This window comes from Dromiciops gliroides, chromosome 1 (genome assembly GCF_019393635.1).
Source record: "Dromiciops gliroides isolate mDroGli1 chromosome 1, mDroGli1.pri, whole genome shotgun sequence".
Taxonomy (NCBI): domain Eukaryota; kingdom Metazoa; phylum Chordata; class Mammalia; order Microbiotheria; family Microbiotheriidae; genus Dromiciops; species Dromiciops gliroides.
This window is the reverse complement of record NC_057861.1, coordinates 687,149,120-687,172,123: the sequence shown is the minus strand read 5'-3', so window position 1 is coordinate 687,172,123 and position 23,004 is coordinate 687,149,120. Positions and strand designations below refer to the sequence as shown.

Genomic DNA, 23,004 nt, shown 5'->3' with positions numbered 1-23,004 from the left:
CGCTCATCATTTCTTTTCTTTTTTTTTTTTTTTTTTGTTGTGGGCAACGGGGGTTAAGTGACTTGCCCAGGGTCACACAGCTAGTAACTGTCAAGTATCTGAAGGCAGATTTGAACTCAGGTCCTCCTGAATCCAAGGCTTGTGCTTTATCCACTGCACCACCTGGCTGCCCCCTCATCATTTCTAATAGCACAATAGTATTCCACTGTAATCATATAGGACATCTCCTGAAGTTCCAAATCATTGCCACCAGAAAAGAACTGATCTAAATATTTTTGTACATATAGGGCCTTTTCCTTTTTATCTATCATTTCTTTTTAGATACAGACCTAGTAGTAGTATTACTAGGTCAAAGGGTATGCATGGTTTTATAGCCATTTGGGCACAATCCTAAATTGCTCTATGGAATGATATCAGTTCACTACTCCACCAAGAATGTATTAATGTCTCAATTTTCCCACATCTCTTCCAATATTTGTCATTTCCCTCTTCTGTCCTATTAGCCAATCTAATAGCTATAAGGTAGTATCTCAGAATTGTTTTGATTTTCATCTCTCCATTCAATAATGAGTTAGAGCATTTTTTTCCATGTGGATATAGATAGCTTTGATTATTTCATCTGAAAACTGTTCATATCTTTTGATCATTTATCCATTGGGCACTCACTCTTATTTTTATAAATTTGGCTCAGTTCTCCAGATGTTTGAGAAATGAGGCCTTTATCAGAGAAATTTGCATCAAATCTGCCCTCCCTTCTATCCCTGCCCCACCCTTGCCTTTATCCCCTTCCCCATCTACTTTCTTTCAGGCTAAGATAGATTTCTAAACCCAATTGAGTGCATATGTTATTCCCTCTTAGAGCCAATTCTGATATGAATAATGTTCACTCAATCCCCCTTACTTCCCACATCTTCTACTCCACTGTAAAAGGTTTTTCTTTGCTCTTTTACGTGAGATAATTTACCCCACTCCAACTCTCCCTTTCCCTTTCTCACAGTGCATGCTGTCTCATACCTTTATTTTTTGGATATCATCCTTTCATATACCTAATAATAAGAAAGTTCTTATGAACTACAAGTAGGAATATAAACTGTTTAACCATATTAAATCATTTATGATTTCCTTTTCCTGTTTACCTTTTTATGCTTCTCTGGGGTCTTATATTTGAAAGTCAAATTTTCTATTCAGCTCTGGTCTTTTCATCAAGAATGCCTAAAAGTCCTTTATTTCATTGAGTGTCTTTTTTCCCCCCTGAAGGATTATACTCAGTTTTGATAGGTAGGTGCCTTTTGGTTGTAATGCCAGCTCTTTTGGCCTCTGGAATATCATATTCCTAGCCCTCTGATCCTTTAATGTAGAAACTGCTAAATCTTATATAATCCTGACTCTGGCTCCATGACATTTGAATTGTTTCTTTTTGCCTGCTTGAAATATTTTTCTCCTTGTCCGAGGATTTCTGAGATTTGGCTATAATATTTCTGGGAGTTTTCATTTTGGGATCTCTTTCAGGAGATAATTGGTGGATTTTTTCAACTTCTATTTTACTGTTTTGTTGTAGAATATCAGGGAAATTTTTCTTGATAATTTCTTGAAAGATTGTCTAGGCTCTTTTTTAAATCACGGTTTTCAAGGTAGTCCAATAATATTTAAAATTATCTCTCCTGGATCTATTTTCCAGGTCTTTTGTTTTTTCCAATTTGATAGTTCACATTTGTCTTCTATTTTTTCATTCTTTTGGTTTTGTTTGATTGTGTCTTGATTTCTCATGAAGTCATTAGCTTCCATTCGCTCAATTCTATTTTTTAAGGAATTATTTTCTTTAGTGACCTTTTGTATCTCCTTTTCTATTTGGCCAATTTTACTTTTTTATATTGTCTACCATTACTTTATTTTTTCATAAAAGTATTTTATTATTTTCTAGTTACATGTAGAGATAGTTTTCAACATTTGTTTTTATAATATTTCTAGTTTCAAATTTTTCTCCCTCCCCCCTCCCCAAGAATGAAAGCAATCCAATATAGGTTATATATGTACAATCACATTAAAGATATTTCTGCATTAGTCATGCTGTGAAAGAAGAATCAGAGCAAAAGGGGAAAACCTCAAAAAAGAAAAAAAAATAGAAACAGCATGGTTCATTCTACATCCAGATTCCACAGTTCCTTTTCTCTGGATTCGGGGAGCATTTTCCATCATGAGCCTTTTGCAACTATCTTGGACCATTATATGGCTGAGAAAAGTCAAGTCTATCACAGTTGATCAACACACAATGTTGTTGATACTATGTACAATGTTCTCCTGTTTCTGCACATCTCACGCAGCATCAGTTCATGTAAGTCCTTCTAGGTTTCTCTGAAATCTGCCTGTTCATGGTTTCTTACAGAATAATAGTATTCCATTACATTCATATACCACAACTGGTTCAGCCATTCCCCAATTGATGGGAATCCCCTCAATTTCCAATTCCTTGCCACCTCAAAAAAGAACAGCTATAATTATTTTTGTACATGTGGGTCCTTTTCCCTTTTTTATGATCTCGTTGGGAAACAGACACAATAGTGGCATTTCTGAGTCAAAGGGTATGCACAGCTTTATAGCCCTTTGGGCATAGTTCCAAATTGCTCTCCAGCATAGTTGGATCAGTCCACAACTCTACCAACAATGCATTAGTGTTCCAATTTTCCTGCAGCTTCTCCAACATTTATTATTTTCCTTTTTTGTCATATTAGCCAATCTGAGAGGTTTCAGATGGTATCTCAGAATTGCTTTAATTTGCATTCTCTAATCATTAGTGATTTAGAGCATTTTTTTCATATGACAATAGATAGCTTTGATTTCTTCATCAGAAAACTGCCTGTTCATATCCTTTGACCATTTGTCAAATGGGGAATGACTTAGATTCTTAGAAATTTGAATTAGTTACCAATATATTTTAGAAATGAGGCCCTTATCAGAAATATTGGTTATAAAAATTGTTTCCCAGCTTTCAGCCTCCCTTCTAATTTTGGATGCATTGCTTCTATTTGTACAAAAACTTTTAAATTTAATGTCATTTTGCATTTCATACTATTCTCTATCTCTTGTTTGGTCATAAACTGTTCTCCTTTCCGTAAATCTGAGAAGTAAACTATTCCTTCCTCTCCTAATTTACCTATGGTATTACCTTTTATGTCTAAATCATGTACCTATTTTGACCTTATTTTAGTATAAGGTATAAGATGTTGGTCTATGCCTAGTTTCTGCCATACTATCTTCCAGTTTTCCCAGCAGTTTTTGTCAAATATCGAGTTCCTATTCCAGAAGCTGGAGTCTTTGGATTTATCAAACAGTACATTGCTAAAGTCATTTACTACTATATCTCCTGTGTCTAACCTATTCCATTGATCCACCACTCTATTTCTTAGCCAGTACCAGATTGTTTTGATGACTGCCACTTCATACTAAAACTTCAGCTTTGGCAAGGCTAGCCCATCTTCCTGTGCATTTTTTTCATTAGTTCCCTTGATATTCTTGACCTTTTGTACTTCCAAATGAATTTTGTTATTTTTTATCTCTATAAATTAATTTTAGGTAGTCTGATTAATATGGCACTGAATAAATAAGTTAATTTAGGTAGAACTGTCATTATTATTATATTAGCTTGGCCTACCTATGAGCAATTGATATTTTCCCAATTATTTAGATCTGATTTGATTTGTGTGAAAAGTGATTTGTAATTGTGTTCATAGAGTTCTTGGGTTTGTCTTGGCAAGTAGACTCCCAAGTATTTTATATTGACTACCATTCTTTAAATGGAATTTCTCTTTCTATCTCTTGCTGCTGGACTTTGTTGGTCATGTATAGAAATGCTAATAATTTATGTGGATTTATTTTATATCATGCGACTTTGCTAAAGTTGTTAATTGTTTTAAGTAATTTTTAGGTTATTCTCTCAGATTCTCTAAGTATACCATCATATCACCTGCAAAGAATGATAGTTTTGTTTCCACCTTGCCTATTCTAATTCCTTTAATTCCTTTTTCTTCTCTTATTGCTAAAGCTAACATTTCTAGTAAAATATTAAATAATAGAAGTGATAATGGACTTCCCTGTTTCACTCCTGATCTTATTGGAAAGGCCTCTAACTTATCTCCATTACATATAATGCTTGCTGATGATTTTAAGTAGATACTGCTTATTATTTTAAGGAAAGCTCCACCTATTCCCAAGCTCTCTAGTGTTTTTATTAGGAATGGGTACTGTATTTTGTCAAAAACCTTTCTCTGCATCTATTGAGATAATCATATGATTTTGGTGAGTTTTCTTATTGATGTGGTTGATTATATTCATAGTTTTCCTAATGTTGAACTAGTGTATTATCCTCGTGATCACTTGCTGTAATCTCCTTGCTAATATCTTATTTAAGATTTTTGCATCAATATTCTTTAGGGAAATTGGTCTATAATTTCCTTCCTCTGTTTTGGCTCTGCCTGGTTTTGGTATTAACACCATATTTGTATTTCTAACAATTAACTTCTTTAGTATTTATTTTGTGGCTAGATTTATCTAATTCTGAGAGGGGAAGATTCATATCCCCCACTAGTATAGTTTTGCTATTTCCTCTTGTAACTCATTTAACTTCTCCTCTAAGAATTTTTATTCTATACCACTTGATGCATACATGTTTAGTATTAATATTACTTCATTATCTATTGTACCTTTTAGCAAGATGTAGTTGCCTTCCTTATTATCTCTCTTTTTTTTTTTTTGCGGGGCAATTGGGGTTAAGTGACTTGCTCAGGGTCACACAGCTAGTTAGTGTTAAGTGTCTGAGGCCACATTTGAACTCAGGTACTCCTGAATCCAGGCCCAGTGCTCTATCCACTGAGCCATCTAGCTGCCCCCTTTATTATCTCTTTTAATTAGATCTATTTTTGCCTTTGCTTTGTCTGAAATAAGGATTGCTACCCCTGCTTTTTTTTTTTACTTCAGCTGAAGTATAATATATTCTGCTCCAGCCTTTTACCTTTACTCTGTGTGTATCTCTGTTTCAGATGTGTTTCTTGTAAACAGGATATTGTAGGATTTGGGTTTTTAATCCACTCTGCTATCCAGTTGACATTCACATTTATTATTAGTCTATTTCCCTCCATCGTATTTACCCCCTTTGTACTGGTTTTGCTTCTTTCACCCTATTCCTCCTCACCAGCTTTTTGCTTCTTACCCCTGCCTCCCCCATCTGCCTTCCCTTTCATCAGCCTCCTTCAGAGGCTGAGGTACCTGTATTTCCTTTGATTAGGAATAAGTTCAAATGGTTAATAAATGAACAAAAATATGAGTTTTTTCATACATATATTGTTGACACTCAAGACCATAGAATACAAATGACCAATAAAACAAATGGCATATGTCTTACCTTACATTTTGAATCATCAAATGAAAACCTATGCGTGGTTAAATTGCCTTGCATTTTAGATATATCGGGAATAACTCTCACTGGGCTTGTCCAACCTGAAAAAGTAAAATTATTGGTTTTTAAGCTAAAACATTAATAATAATATTTTCTTTCTCATTGACCAGAGACTTTTCCTGTTTGAAAAAATATTAATATTAGATTAGTTAATTTTTCAATGGTTGATATTAAATCTAAATCTAAATCTAAAGTCATAAACAAAATGGAAAATAAGTGCAAACAAGTAGAATATATGTGGGAAGCTAGTGGAGTGGTGCTTAAATTGTTTGTTATTATGCAGAAAAGAATACTTATGTCATTAGAGTAAGATTATGTTTAGCGCTATGGGTTTCATGTTCTAGGAGTTAGAGTTGATCTCTTGTTAATACTTAATACCATTTTTGAAAGAGGAGAGAGAGGAGACACAAAAAGCACACTTTCCAGAAGTGACTGTGTTTTGAGACTACTGCAAAGCTGCTATAGAGATCATTTCCAGGATACTGAAGTTTTGTTTTTGTTTTTTTTTTTTTGCAAGGGGAAAGAATGAGGGGTTGCTAGGGAGACAATTCCTGTTCCTTATACCTGCAGACTCCATGTAAGTCCCAGTACCTACTAAAATCAAGGTCTGAATTTATTCCTGTACAATAAGTTTTTGGAGTTTTTTTGTCATCTGCAGCTCCTGCATGATCCAGGGGCTTCTCACTGTGCTATCACTGACTCTATCTGCTGATATTCATGGGGTCACATAATTTTTCATGCTGTTATAGAGGGGATTCATGACATAGGGGAATTGGACTGGATAAGCTCCAAGGCTCCTTCAGAATCAATAGTCTGTGAAGGCCCATTTAAGTAAATGAATCTCAACATATACTATCTGAGGCCATAGGAGTTTTCCTAGGCTTCAGCCTATTTGAGGTTTTAATTTATTCCTGCTACTCTTCATTCAAGTCCATCTCACTCTTTTGTTGTCTTCCTTGCTCATGTATCTTCTCCCACATTTTGTAAATGCCCCTTTAAAATAAAAACTCATGGAAGAGCTCTCTATACAATCACATTATTTTTTTCAGATGACATCTACCCCTTTTCTTCATTTGAATAATTGTTTTAAATTAGAGAAACTTTGGAGAACTATGCTAATGAATATTGGATTAGAAGGATGGGTTGATACATGGGGGAGAAGAAGAGAAACCTAAAAGATGGTGTTTGGTTATAATAAAAGCTATCACAAGACAACTTTTGGAGGCGGGGTGTGTGTGTGTGTGTGTGTGTGTGTGTGTGTGTGTGTTGTTTTTTGGGTTTTTTTTAAGTGAGGCAATTGGGGTTAAGTGACTTGCCCAGGGTCATACAGCTAGTAAGTGTTAAGTGTCTGAGGCCGGATTTGAACTCAGGTACTCCTGATTCCAGAGCCGGTGCTCTATCCACTGCGCCACCTAGCTGCCCCGGGGGCGGGGGGGGGGTTGTTTGTAAGGGGGAATTAGTCCCCATTTACCAGCTTACAAGGTGGCCTAGATGGCAAGTTGGACTATAAACATATTATGAACCTTCAAAAATATATTCTAGAGTTTATTGTTGTGGGCCCTTTGGCAAAAAAAGTAAATTGTATAAATTAATAATACCCTGAACAAAGACTTTTGTTTCAGTGTAATTAGGTAATTTTGCCGACCTAAAAATTTTACTCTTTTTGAGTCCTACTGCCTAGGTAGGTAGTTCTTTGACTTCTAGGTGGTGTGCCTTCCAGAGAAACACTAACCCTTAACTCCCCAGTCCCTAAAGCTGTGCTCCTCACATAACCTAATCCACCAAAATGGTACATTTCCAAGGAACTCATTCTTTCCTTCTACCATGCCTGACATTTAAAAGGTCTATCTATTTTTAAAACAACAAAACACGTTTTGTTGCCTGGCCTCGGCATCCAAGTTGATTTTGGTAAAAAGAGGTGGGGCTGCTTTATCTGTTACACTATTTGTAGCAATAATCTGAATTCAGCTCTTGGAGGTTGTTTGAAAGGAAAATTTCATCATTCTCATCAGCAAACCTAGCATTTCACTTGTGGTGAAGGTTTTTGAGTCCACACTTTCATTGCCTTCATAAGTAAGCAAAACCTTTTATTAAATGAAAATTTCATTTTGGGGAATAGAAATGTGGATGTATGCACAATTTATGAATTTATTTTCTTCTGTGCTCCAGACAACTAGTATTGAATTTGAATTATTATACATACTTACACAAAATCATATGAATCGCATGAATTCACTGTAGGGGAAAGGTGGAGTTTTAAAATATATTTACATCATCAACTCTGTCTATTGGGACTAAGAATCCAAAGTGTCTTAATATAGGTTGTCTATGGTACATAACTAGAATTACTATGAAACTATGAAGATTCATTAATTTAGGATGGCTTGAATCCCCAAACAAGTCACTCAATTCTAAAATTACTACTGCAATTGAAATATAAACCATTATTGTAAAAATTATATTTTAATTTAAGACCACAAAATTGAAAAGGGAAAAGCAACGGATAAAATAGTTAAAATCTCCCTTCTGGAGCAAATTCAAGATTTTCAGCTATGATGCTTAAAATCTAACTGTGATGTCTAAAAAATCTAATATGTGTTTGCCCTAAATTAGAAGCTTTAGCACCAGTCTTTGGGCATTAAGCATTTATTAAAGCATACTAGGTATTAGAAAAAAGAGAACACGTGGAGTTAAGAAAAGGCCTATCTAGCCTGGAGTTCCAGCCTGGTCTGATTCTTCATCAAGTCCTCTGCCATGAGCCTGCTTCAATCACAAACTGCTCTCAAACTGAGTGTGGAAGCTTTTTATAGGTCTGGAGCATAGGCAGTCCTTACACACTGCTTCAAGCTGATTGGTTAGCATCATCCAAATCCATTGGTTCACTGGACTTGAAGGTAGTCTCATGTTAGGTTCAAAGTCCTTAGCTTCTGAGAACAATACCTACTTAAGGGCCAGCCAGGTGTGGTTACAATCTAATTAACTTGAAGTAGGCTAATCAGCAAATTCAATCACCCTCACTTAATTCAATCAGTTTAGATTAATCTCCAGGTGAGCCTTTGAGTATCTGCCAAATCCCATTATTTTCTCACACAACTCAAGTGATACACTGTTAACATTTAAAAATATATATATATATGATATTCTGCATAACAACTTATTTTCTAGATGTGTGGCCAACAAGTAAGCTAAATATAAGGAATTAATTTCACAATTTGACTTTGTAGGAAAATCAATTCTATTTCTCACATAGAAGAGTTGTCAGAACTATAGAAATCAGATTCTGGCCTCACTAATGGTTAGAACATAAGAATTCAATAAAAAATAACAACAACAACAACAAAAATAATATGCATAGCTGCACAGTGTTAGAGCGGGAAGGAACTTTAAAGTTCCTCTAGTCAAAACTCCCTTGTTTATAACATGAGCAAACTTAGATCTTGAGAGGTTCCATAAGGTTTCTCCAAGGTCACATAGCTAATTAATCAGCAATGTCAGAATCCTAATCCAGTTCAACAAGGGAATATAGAGATGGGGACAGGGTGGGGAATCTTGTTCCTTCACCATGCTGCCAACTCAGTCTTGGCTACTCAGATGCCTTCCCATTTCCCTCAGCCTCCTCTCTCTTCCAGGGCTAGAGAATAGAGTGCTAACCTCCTCCCAAAGCTTTTCTTTATAGAACATAGAAATTGGACTTTCAGTTCTCTCCACTTTCCATCTGCAGCTCTGCTTGGTTTCAATTGCAAACTTGTAAACTCTGGTGTCTTCTCCAAGCCTTGCCTTCCAGTTCACTTTTGTGTATTGTTTTCACTATTAGAATATAATCTCCTTGAGAGCAAGGACTGGGTTTATTTTTCTAATTTGTATCCCCATTCCTCAGCACAGTTCTTGACACATAGTAGGTGCTTAATAAAAGTTTATTAAATCGAATTGAAATCTTATTCCCTGGAACTGAAACCAAGCAGAGGTGCAAATAGAAAGTGGAGTGAGCTGGGTCCAATTTCATTCCTCAATAAAAGAAGGTTTGCGGAAGAATTTAGTACTCCATCATCTAGTCCTCCAGGGGGAGAAAACTGAGAAGTGGGAAGTGGGAAGGCTTCAGTTATAAGCCATAGTGATGAGATTAGAAGTCATCAACCCTATTCTGAGAGGGGTATTTTGTTATATGGAGTTGAAAATAAGCAGAGCTTCAGTGGAATATGAGCAAAGGCACCTAGACAGGATGGAGAAAATCACGCTTAAAAAAGAATAAGTCCTGTGTGTTTAGACCATAGAGGCATATTAAAAATAGTAATGGTAGATATGGGTGGAAAAGAAGAATACATCCAAAACAAAGACTGACAGAAAAAGAACACTTAAGTGCTACGTGACAGGCATTGTGTATTTAAAAGTCCATCACTGCATTTAAAAATCCAAAAAAGACAGTCTCTTGCCTCAAGGAATGTATTTTTTTCTAAATTGTCAACATAGTGGCTACAGAAGATGTTTTGATCTAAGCAATGATTATTTATTATTCATTCTTAGAACAAGAGATGAAAAAAGAGTATGGGAGGACTTTGCATCAAGGGGCTTGGAAGGAAGACTAGAGAAAAGAATGGTCTTGAGCTTTGGGGAAGCAAGATACAACCTATGTGAGATATAACACTATGTGAGCACTTACCAAATTGGATGGCATGGCCCTAGGGTTCCAAGAAGCTTTGCATCTCCATGACATGGTGTCTGGAAATCTGGTTGTAGCCCAAGAGAACAGGGAATCTGATTTTCATTTTTGTTTAATAGACAACAAGAGACTAGTGATGGACTTTGAGCATTGAATGACATATTGAAAGTTATGATTGTATCTTGGATTTTTAGCCAATCCTAGGAGACTTTACAATGAGACACTTCTAACTGTTGGAAAGATCATGGAGCATCTTGCCTCTGTGAAGGACAGAGCTGATTTGAGAGCTTTGGACAGAAGAGATATTCTTCATTTTTCTTTGAAAAAAGACACACGGTTCTAGCCTTTGTTCAGAACTGACTCCAGACACATGGGGAGAGGCAGTGAGACTTTGAAAGCTGTAGACATATAAGAGAAATTAACTTTTCAATGTATGCCAAATTTCCAGCTTGCTCCCATAGAGACTGGGGAATATCTTTTTGGGTGAGCTCAGGTTGTCTCTCAGTTGAGCTTTCCAAAAAAATAATGTACAAAGACACACTTTTTTGTTTAATTAGCATTACCAATATCTTCTCTATCACATTCTTGTCTAGACAATGAACAGAACAATAAATCAAAGTCCCATTTGTAGCTTGCCAATTTCTGAGGTGTAAAAATATTCACTCTCTAAATATAAAAATTGGATTTTCCACACTGCTTTCAGCCGGGCTTCAGCTCAAAAGTCAAATATAGCTTTGAAGTTCTGAGTTTGGGTGATAAGTGACTTCAGCAAAACTTTTAGTTACTTTTCTCCCTTATATCTGTTGAGGGTAGCACCATTCTTCTGGTCTCCCAGGCTTGCAATCTCAATAATTAACCTTCATTTCTCATTCCTCCTTACTACACATTTCTAATCAGTTTCTCAGTCTTTCTATTTCTACCCTCACAGTGTCTTCCCTGTCTGACCTCCCATTTACACAGCTACCACCTTAGTTTATAACCTCATCATCTCTTGCCTCATTACTGACAGCAGCCTCCTAATGCATATTCCTGTTGCAAGTTCATCCCTACAGCAACCCACCTTCATCACAGTTGACCACTTGTTTGTTCTGTAAAAATTGTCCATGGAATTTCGATATATGCCTGAATCATCTCTTTTTCCTATCATATATTTTCTAGATGAACATTCCTACCTGTATTATTCCCCTTTCCAGGAATGCCTTCCTTTTTCACTTGTTTAAATACCATTTATTCTTTTTGTTGTTATTATTCAATCATGTTCAACTTTGTGACCCCATTTTGGGGTTTTCTTGCAAAAATACTGGAGTCGTTTGCCATTTTCTCCTCCAGCTCATTTTACAGATGAGGAGCTGAAGTGAACAGGTTAAGTGAGTGTTTTGCCCACAGTCATATATCTAGTAAGTATCTGAGGCCAGATTTGAACTCATGATGATGAGTCTTCTTCATTCCAGGCCTAGTACTCTATCAACTGGGCCACCTAGCTGCTCTATTCATTCTTTAATCAGTCAATCAATTAATAAACATTTATTTTCTTTTCTGGATAATGGACAATGTGCTTGCTCCCAGATTTTTTAACATAAACTTTTTAGTGATGTTGTTAGACACCTTCAATTAGGATGAAAACAGTATCAAGATTAACTACTGCACTGATGGTAAATTATTTAATCTGAAAGAGCTACAAGTCAAGACTAAAGTGGAAAGAGAGTTGGTGTGTGACTTTTTCTTTGCAGATGACTGTGCACACTGAGCCTAAGATGCAACAAAGTATGCTTTGATTCTCTGCTGCTTGTGCTAATTTTGGCCTAACAATTAACATCAAGAAAATAGAGGTTCTCTACCAGCAAGCATCACACTATGTATACATAGAACCATAAGTTATAGCAAATGGAGAAATTTTGAATGCAATGGATAAATTCACTTACCTTGGCAGTATACTTTCCAGGGATTTACACATAGATGATGAGATTGATGGACACATTGTCAGAGTTCAGTGTTTGGGAGGTTCTGAAGGAAAGTGTGGGAAAGAAGAGCTATTAGACTGCCTACCAAAATGTAGGTCTACTGAGGTGTTGTGCTGACCTCATTGATGCATACCTGTGAAACCTGGATGGTATAACCACCGCCATGCCAGGAAACTGAATCTCTTCCATTTGAATTGTTTTAGGAAGATTCTGACATTGAGGTGTTTTCTTTAGCTGAATTTCCAAGCATTCAAACTCTATTGAAGAGAGTACAACTCTGATGGACTGGTCATTGTTTGAATGCCAAACATACATTTACCTAAAAGACTATTTTATGGAGAACTCACACAAGGCAAGTACTCACACAAAGTGCAGAAGAAGCGATACAAGGACACTCTCATGGTTTCTCTGAAGAACTCTGGTATCAGTTGGGGGACATGGGAGACACTGGCACAGGATAGCCCAGCATATCATTCCTATATCAGAGAAGGGATTGTATGCTGTGAGCAAAGTCAAATTACAGTAGCTCAAAAGAAATGTGAGATGAGCAAATTTAGAGACATTTCTACTCCAAATGTTCATATGAATTATTTATGCCTGACCCAAGCTTGTATTGATATGATTAGCAACAGTCAGACACATTGTACCCTGACCCCAACATGGTGATATCATTTCACCCTCTTCAATCCATTAATTCTACAATCCCACAAAGCCTTTTAAAAGCATTTCATATGGAAGTACTCTTTGCTTCTTGCCAACACTTACCACTTACTGTCTAACTTTTCTTTGGGAATCAAACATGAACTGACTTGCGATGCTTACAATCACCTTCTAACTATACTCCCTGACTTCATTCTTTTCCTCATGCCAATGCATTCTCCACAGAGCTGCTAAAATGATTTTCTAAAGTTTAGGTTTGACCACGTTACCTATCTGCTCAATAAGCTCCAATCTCTTTAAATGTAAACCTCTTTTTGGCATATCAAGACCTCTACAACCCCATCCTTTGCTATCTTTTAGTTTAGTTTAGTTATAATGTAATACTCCCCTCAATGCTTTCTATGTGGCATTTACACTTTGCTTTGTAAGGAATTGTGATTTGGGGTTTCTGTGACCCCATCTTTGCTTCATTATGGTCAGACTGAAAAGATGTAATCTTGAAAAACCTAAGAGAAGATGGATGTATACTTGAAGAGATTATAGAAAAAACAAAAGGAACTCTGATCAGATTTGTTATGTATATTAGGTGGGACTGAATAACACAAAGAACATTTATTGAGTCAAAGTATCCAACTAAGTGCCTAAGCCCCAGCTGGGAGTTCCCCCACACCCCCCCACATGAGCCTGGCCAAATTATAATGGGGACAGCCCAGGGGGTATGTTGAACTAATTGGAGACTCAAGGGCTAAGAACCTCCCTTCAGGTGGGAGAGGGAGGAAGAAAGGTAGAAAGAGAGGAGGAGAGATAGAGAGAAGCTGGTGTGTGGTTGACCTTTGGGCCAAACCATGAGATACTGCATAGCTGATTTTCCTTGGAAATACAGATTCCAGGTGGTGGTGAGTTTGTCTATCCCCTTTCTCATGGTCCCTGGCTTTATTAACTTCACTTGTGTTGTAAATTTTGTTCTCATTAATAAAACCTGACTTGTTTGTGGAAAAGAAGCTGTTAATCTCCTTTCTTATCAGTCTAAGAGAAATAGTTAAAGAAAAGGCAGTTTGGAAGAGAGGAAACTCTGGACCTAGAGGTCTCCCATTATTTCCTGAACCCCAATATTATAGCAAGCTGCCCAATTAACTCTCCCCATATTGAAGTTGGCCCACACAGCTTACTTGCATTTCCTCACACATTATGGTCTGATCTCTTTCCATGTCCTTGTACTGGTTGTTTTGTATGTCTAGAATGCTTTCCTTTAACTATAGAATCTGTTTTTCTTAAAGAATTAGGCCAAATACCATATACTTCCAGAGGTCTTCCCCTCTATGGATACTTTTTATCTATTCTGTATTTATCAGGTATGCAACAATTTATGTATATGTTTTCTTCCCAAATAGAATGTAAGCTCGAGGGTGCAGACTGTTTCTTTTCTTTTCTTTTTATCCCCAGCACTTAGGAAAAGTGCCTGACATATGGTAAATACTTCCTAAATGCTTTGTTGTTGCTGTTGTTCAGTTATTTTTAGTTGTTTCCAACTCTTCATGATCTCATTTGGGGTTTTCTTTTCTTTTTTTTTTTTTTTTGTGTGTGTGGAGCAATGGGGGTTAAGTGACTTGCCCAGGGTCACACAGCTAGTAAGTTTCAAGTGTCTGAGGTCGGATTTGAACTCAGGTACTCCTGAATCCAGGGCCAGTGCTTTATTCATTTGGGGTTTTCTTGGCAAAGATACTGGAGTGGTTTGCCACTTTCTTTTCCAGTTCATTTAAGAGGAAACTGGGGCAAGCAGGGTTAAAGGACTTGCCTAGGTTAACACAACAAGTGTCTATGGCTAGATTTGAACTCAGAAAGATGAATCTTCCTGACTCCACATTTGGCACTCTATCCATTGTGCCACCTAGCTGTCCTCATAAATGCTTATTGATTACTTCTTGCATCATACTAAATTGTGTTGTATTTTCTTTCATTTTTATTCAACATTTTGCAAGTTCATGTCTCATTGAGGCAATTACATGGTAAGCTTCTTGAATGTTGGACTTCATCTTCTTTTTATCTTTCATTGGACCTACTATAGGGCCAATCATGTAGTATTTATATTTTGTTTCAATTTGATAGTTCCATATTTCCAGCCCCTATCCCCTCAACTTGGGTCAAACACTCACTTGGAAGTAATAGCAATGTTACTATGTTACTAATTTATTTCTAATTATCTGTAAAACTAAAGGAAAGTCAATTAACTTTTCTCTACTTCAATTTCCACTGCCAATCATTATTGAATGTAAATGAGTTCTTGCTAGTCAGTCAACAACATCATTAAGTGCCTACTATGTGACACTAATGCTCTACCTATGAATGATTTGACCTATAAACATTTGTAGAATGAGATACTTGAATGAGATATCTTAAAACTCTAAAATCCTGAATTTAAGGTATTAAATATACCTTATTTGTGTATATATTTTTCTTTCCTAATTCGAGATTTTTGCTTACAATATAAAAAAATTCTTTCAAAAATGTTAATCTGGAATTATGTCTTAAATCCACTGGTTAGTGTTCTGCATCTTCAAAGTCAAGACAATTGACAGCTGGTAGAGCTCAGTATGTAGGTGGCCTGAGTTATGATTTACATAAATTTTAGTGGCTACATATTCCTTTTTGATTAGTAGAATATGAGTTTATTTAACAGTTAATTAGCTTCAGATCTCTCTCTTCTATTACTGTATATTTTAATTTCCTCTTTTGGCATCTGGCAGCTGCCACTGCTGTTACACTTAATCTTCCACAAGATCTATTCTTTAATGGTTGCTGGTGTCCTCTGGTAAATACAGCTTACAGTAATTGTACTGCCATCAACTCTTGCCTTGATGACAGATTTTAATCCGCCACAGGAATCCAAAACCTGTTATAATCTTGTTCTACTGACAAGGATGGAACTCCCTTATCCTATTAATTTTAGGATGGGACAATTTCTGATTTTGTTAATATTTCCAGCCTATTCCAAGGTTTTTCAACCAATCATTCAATTAACAGAACAAGGTTAAAAGTTAAAACTACACTGCATTCTAATGTTCTTGTAGTCATGAGTAGAAATGTTAATATGGAAAAAAAATAATTGGTTGGCTCCCCCCACCCCAAGGAGAAGAATGTAGGAATAATAGTGAAAAAAAATTGTTTATAACATTTATTTTTAAATTTTAATTATCATGATCATTATCTCCAAAAACTGATGGGTAGAAAATGTAGAAGGAAGAGTTTAAATCAATATAAGGGATATATAAGAGAAAACATCTCAATAATTAAAGATATCTAAAACTAGAATGTGCTTATTTGGAAGTGTTGTCAACTCTTTGTCACTGGAGGTTTTCAACTAAAGGTTAGATTACCACTTATTAGGGATATTGTAGACAGAATACATGATTTTGGGTAGGAGTTAGCTAAATGACATCAGGGTTCCCTTCCAGCAATATATTTCTGTGTAAACATTGTATGTATATTGCTTCTTATTCCCATTATGAAAACAAAGAACAACATCAATTCTATTCTACCACTATTTTTCATAATGATAATAAGATACAACATACATTCAGTGTTTATTTTGTTGGCTTAAAATATGTGTGTCAGAAGGTTTATTTAAAAATTCCATTTAGAATCTCCACAAAAGTCTTATTTGAACGATTTATCATGATGTGTAAGTAACTCAGGTTCTTGTAGGCTATGCCAATGGAGTATAAGACTTAGAAGATCCTACTCAATTAGAAAGGATTTGAATATAGACCCAATGACAGACTGTAAAACTATGATCCAAGGACCAGTCTCACTTAAGTTGGAAAGACTTTTTCATAATAAGTTTGGTGGTCAGTCATTCAAAAAAAAACATTTGTTAAGTGACTACTTTGTGCCAAACACTGCACTAAGCACTGGGGATACTACTAAAGATAAAAGACAGTCCCTGCCCTCAAGGACCTCACAGCCTAATGGAGGAGGAAATGATATGCAAACAACTATGTTCAAACAAGCAATATACAGAATAAATTGGAAATAACCAACAAAGAGAAGGAATTAGAATTAAGGTCGGCTATATGGTGGTGAATTTTGTTCTTTTTTTTTTTTTTTTAACCATGGGAACTCTTGACAACCTACTACTAAGCTGTAGTAGTTTTGCTATTGGTGTCAGTGAAGATCTGACAAAATTATGACTGATAAAATTATGAATTCATAAGTATCAGAAGGTATAAAGTATACTTCTACAAAAATCCTATGTAGATATATCAATATATTCCAGAAGTAATCCTGATTCCCAAAAAGATGTCAATGGAGCCCAAGGTCTGGAAAATTCTACTAAGCTGGAAAGATTTTGAATATACACCCTGTAAAATAACCTGGACTTTCATACCTGTGATTATTTTTGCTTATGTGAATCCCCTAGGGTCTCCTTTGCTCCTGTTTATATTCTCTATCCCAAATTCCTTCAATTTACTTAAATTGTTACCCTCCATTGTTTTTTGTTTTTTGGGTTTTTTTGGTAATAGCATATTCTACCCTCCCTTCTCATTTCTCAAAAATGTGGAGTCATCGTGGTCTATTCAAATGTACTTTTTTCTTTTTTCTGGAGTAACTATATTCCTTAAGGGGCAGCTAGATGGCGCAGTGGATAGAGCACCGGCCCTGGAGTCAGGAGTACCTGAGTTCAAATCCGGCCTCAGACACTTAACACTTACTAGCTGTGTGACCCTGGGCAAGTCACTTAACCCCAATTGCCTCACTAAAAAAACAAAACAAAACAAAACAAAACTATATTCCTTAAATTAACTCTTATGTGACCTGTTTTGAAGATCAGTTATTTTGAGTTGTATAGAATTCATGCATTCTTCAAATTTTTGGCCTTCTGCCAAATTTTCTTCCACTTTATGATTTATAAACATAACATTCTTTTTTTTCTGAGCTTCTTAATTTGTAGAGATTTTCATGTATTTTATTGATTATCATGTTAACCTTATCAATTCCTTCTTTGAAAGCTCTCATTTACCATCATTTTAAAGGTTTTTATATATTTGAATGATTCTGTAATTTACTGCTGATTCACAACCTCTCAGGTGTACTTAGAATTTATTGTGCTCTTTTCCATGGGGATCTTTTGATTTGCTTTCCTTTACTTATATTCTTCTGTAACCTTTTTGGAGGTTCTTGTTCATTTCATTTTCTTTATTAATTCCCATGTTGCTTTGTTTTCTTTGGAGCTAAGTTTCTCCCTAACCTTTTGCTCTTGGACATTTTGTCTTTCAGTCTTTATCTTGCACTTTTCTATTCGTGGTAGTTTGTATCAGGCTTCGCAACTTACTCCACTTCCTTGCTATGGTACTTGGCTTGCTTTTCAAGTCTCAGCTCAAATCTTACCCTCTGTTGAAGGCCTTTCTCAGTCCCATCACTACTAGTGCATTAATTTTGATATTACATCTAATTACAATATATGCATGTATTTTCTTTGTACATATTTTCTCTTTCATTAGAATGTGAGCTGCTTGAGGGCAGGGGCCATATTTTTGCCTTCCTTTATATCTCTAGGGCTTACTCTAGTGTCTGGCTTACAGTAAATGTTTAATAACATGTTTGTTTATTGACTGGTTGAACAATGAAAAGACATGGATGAGTTGCAATATGTACTCAACAGGGAAATACACATATTGATGAGAGTCATAGAAGCATTGAAGTATTCACAGAAGCACCTCCCTCATGAAGCTGAATTATAAAAATGTATATGTGAAAAATCTTTTCAAACTACAAAGCACTATACAAATGTTAGCTATCATTATAACTATTAATAGTATTAAATATACGGTTTCCCTTAAAGTTTTCTTAATAAAGAAAACACAAAAATCAAAATACCCAAATATGAAATTTTAAATATAAGTTTAAAATGTATTCCATTTTTATTAGTACATTTGAAATATCACATTCATTTCCAAATATATCCTAACTCTTCTCCTATCCAGCAAGCTATCCCAGGTGTCAAAAATTTAAAAAGAAAGAGAAAAAAGCAGTTCAGCAAAACTGAACAACATAGTCTGTGTCTGACAGTTGATGAAATAGTCTACATCTGGTGGGGACCCACCTCTGAAATGAAGAGATGTGCATTAAATACATCAGTCAGTCAGTCAATAAGCATTTATTAGGTGCTTATTTTGTACCGGGCACCATGCTTAGTGCAAACAAAGGCAAAAGACAGTCCATATATTCAAGGAGCTCATAGTCTAATGGAGGAGAAAGCATGAAAACAAATATGTAGAAAATAAGATATTAGCTGGGACTTGAAAGAAGCCAGGAAAGGGAGGAGATAGAAATGGGGAAGGAGAGAATTCAAGGCATGACAGAAAGCCAGTGAAAATACTTAAGAGTCAGTAGGAGATGGGGTTGTCTTGTGTGAGGAACAGCAAGGAGGCCAGCGTTACTGGATTGTACAATACATGGGGAAAGGAGGAGTTTAAGATGTAAAATTAGAAAGGTAAAAAGGTGGCAGGTTATGAAGGAGTTTGAATGCCAACTTAAGAATTTTCTATTTGATTCTTGAGGTAATAGGGAGCCACTGAAGTTTACTCAGTTGAATAGTAAGGAAGGTAGGGGGAGTGTAACATAGAAGATCACTGACCACTGAGTATAAGTTGTTATGGAGTGGGGAGAGACTTGAGATAGGCAGAACAAACAGCAGGTTTATTAGAATAGTCCAGGCTTGAGATCATGAGGGCCAGCAATGTCTGATGAGATAAGAAGTTGTCCTTGGGGGAAATGCTTCAAAGATCAAGTTTACAAAGTTAAAGTATTTTACAAAAGTCTATAAAAAGTTTCTACTGAGATAGTTTAAATCTGGGTAGGACTCTTCTATCTTGAAAATAAAAGGTAAATGTCTGAAAATGTTAAATTAAATAGAAAAGCTTTTTATATGGTAAAGATTGTTTAACAATAATACTATCTAGGAAAAGTATTAAATTATTCTCTTTCCCTAAAGGGTCTTAAAATACATGAAATTCACCTCTGTACAGAAAAGTTTAAATATATTTGTACCTGCATCTTTAATTTGACTCCTATTTTGGTACTAGTTTTTTCTGGTAATAGTTTCAGCATGGTGGCTACATATAAGTAATACATTTTAGTATATAAATATTATGTGAAATAGGACAAACTGACATGTCTTAATCAATGGGCTGGGAAGGAGGTGCACTTTAAGTTGGCAACTATTTCTTTGATGCTGGCTATGATCTAGATTATCTCGTATAATGCCTTTTGATATCAATCACTTATAATAATTAGCATTCATTTTCTATAAGAGAGCATTTAGATATTTTATCATTTATTTTATAGCCCAGAATACAATATTTTGTCTTAAGATCTATATTAGACTGCTACCAACTGCTTAATTTCTGAGTATTATACTTACACCTCTCTCTCTCTCTCTCTCTCTCTCTCTCTCTCTCTCTCTCTCTCTCTCTCTCTCTCTCACACACACACACACACACACACCCCTTTCCCTCATTCTGGAGCTTAAAAAAAGATCTATATCCTTTTATTTACCTCCAAGTCTGGCTCTGATAGCAGCATCAGATACTTTTCTGGAATTCCACCTTGGGTCCTCATTTAGCTCTTCAAATAATATTGTTCGCCTCCTAATTTCTGTCTCCAATCCACAGTCTGAAAAAGGGACTCGTTGTTGTGGCTTCACATCAGAGTAATCCACTAGGTTTGGGATGTTTTTGCCAACTCTAGGCAGCAAATCAGCATCACCTCCCGCACTCATAAGCCCTGAACAAGGGTCACCCAATGGCACATCATCTCGATGTGGAAATAAAGCATAATCTTTCCCAGGAGGTGGGGGATAAGGACGGTATATATGATAGTCTGGCTGGACAGGAGAAGGGTAAGGGTGAAATTTCAGGAAAGCATGACTGTCTTTCTCTTCAAAACTGCCATAGAAATGTCTGTCCTCATTTCCTCTCACAAAGGGCATGTCCATTCTTTGTAGGAGACGACAGTAGTGAGGGTAATCCATTTTCTTCAATGGCACTTTTACTGCTTTGATGGGATACTTAGGGATAATGATTTGTCCAAGTCTATGATCTGATATCATTTTGGTTTTTTTTTGTTTGTTTTAATGACCACAATTTAAAATAAAGACTTTATAAACTCTTTCCCAATAAATGGAAATTAGAGTTTGTCTAGAATAAAAATTTGTTCACACTTCTAACCTGCAGTGTAGTTTAAATTGCTTTAAAAAGGGGAAAAATGATTTGCCCTCCTTTCCCTGTCCCCAAAAGACAGTCATGTAGCAGAAGAACTTGGCTGCAGAAAGAATGATGAGGTACTTTGTTGCTTGGCAACAGTAAAACATTGACATGTATTGAAATATGGAATTTTATACATCATAATATAATTCCTGGGGAAAAAAAACACAATTAGCCTTTGTCGATAATACTGCTGTGATAGCATCTTTACCAGAACTGTGAAGATATTTTCCCTTTAAAAAAAAACTGAGTTTATCTTTAACTGGGCAATATAATTGTCAGATTAAATATGAATAAAAATATTCCAAGCATCTACTTGGCACAGTAGGTAGAGTTCTGGACTTGGGAGTCAAGAAAATCTGAATATTTTGCTTCAGATATATACTGTATGAGCCTGGGCAAATATCACTTAACCTATCTGCCTCCATTTCCTCATTTGTAAAATGTGGGTAATAATATCATCTACCTCAATAGGTTTTGGGGAGGATATATAACATACTCTTTGCTAAAGGGTTTTGCAAATATTAAAGTCATATATTAGGGGCAGCTAGGTGGCTCAGTGGATAAGGCACCAGCCCTGGATTCAGGAGGACATGAGTTCAAATCTGGCCTTGGACACTTGACACTTACTACCTGTGTGACACTGGGCAAGTCACTTAATCCTCATTGCCCCCACCAAAATAAATAAATAAACAAACATATAAATAAATAAAGCCATATATTAAATGCTAGTCATCTTACCATTACTTTCTGTACCTGCATAAAATGAACTTTATAAAAGTTATGTTTGATATACTCAGTAGAATAATTGATTTGAGTTCCTAACTCATCTAAAGATTTATTTTTCTATTTATCCAAAATGGCACTTAATCCCCTGAGTGCTCCTGAAAATATTCTTGCAAGGCTTGACTTGAAGGTCTTGTAGCATTGAACTAGAAAGGAAAATGAAAGTTAGTGGTATTCAGGAAAAATGGAAGATTTAGAGATCACAGAAAGTGTAGATCCTCCATATTGCCCTCAAAAATAATACAGAAACATCAAAAGATGAAACGGGTAGAAATGTATAAGAGGGTTTTTAGAGGAATATTCAGATAAATGATCAATAATACTATCAATGAAATATTAAATATTAACCATTGAGAGAATTGAAGGCAAAAATGCCAGAGGAAACTATATTCAAACAATATTAACAGAGGTATCTGAAATACAACTTATTTCCTTAGAAATCAGTTAATTGACACACTGGAGGGATTGACCTACTCTTTGTCTGCACTGTGACCTCCAATGTTTTGACTCTTCTGTCCTCTCCCAAGCCATCTCCCATGTACTAGCCACTCTCTCAGCTGAGAAATCTTGCTTCACATTTTCAGGGAAAAAAAAAAATTAGGTCATTTTCCAGAAGCCTCCTCTTCTTTTATCTTCCTTAGCTCTTATCACTCAAGTATCTTTTACCTTTCTTTCTTCACCCCATCTCATGACTATATGGACTTAGTCCTTACTAAGACTAACCTCTCTACTTGTCTAAGTGATCTAATTCCATCCCTTTAAACCTAAACCCAATCATCTTTCTGATGTCATTTCCCCCTGCCTGCAATTCACTTTCTCCCTCATCTCTACTTCAAAGAATTCATCTCTTCCTGAAAAACTCAAGCATGACCTTCTCCACTGAGCCTTTGCTAATTCCTTCACTCCGAATACACTCCTTCCAAACTATCATATATTCAACTACCTAGTTTTTAGGGACCTAGTATTTAGTTTGTATTTATTCTGGATATTCTTGTATAATTTCATTCAATAAAATGCAAGATCCTCTAGGGTAGGGATTGTTTGTACTTGTATACTCTTGCTATTTAGGAAGGTATAGCAAGTATAGACTTGCTCTTTAGGAAGGTCAATTTGACATCTGAGTGGAGAATGGTTTGGAGTGGGGAGAAATTTGTGGCAGGGAAAACAATTGCAAAATTGTTTGCAAAAGTCCAAGAATGAGGTGAAGAGTGGTGGCAGTGCTAGAGGAGA

General features: G+C 35.8%; 1 protein-coding gene across 1 annotated transcript in view; it reads right to left on the bottom strand.

Moving 5' to 3' along the window:
• The window catches only part of SPATA48 (spermatogenesis associated 48), a 73,711-nt gene extending 52,877 nt beyond the window's left edge, over positions 1-20,834 (bottom strand). Inside the window, 2 exon segments of the mRNA XM_043979837.1 lie at positions 5,396-5,490; positions 20,282-20,834. Coding sequence (XP_043835772.1) covers positions 5,396-5,490; positions 20,282-20,834 — 648 coding nt within the window.
• Positions 20,835-23,004: the final 2,170 nt, after the last annotated feature.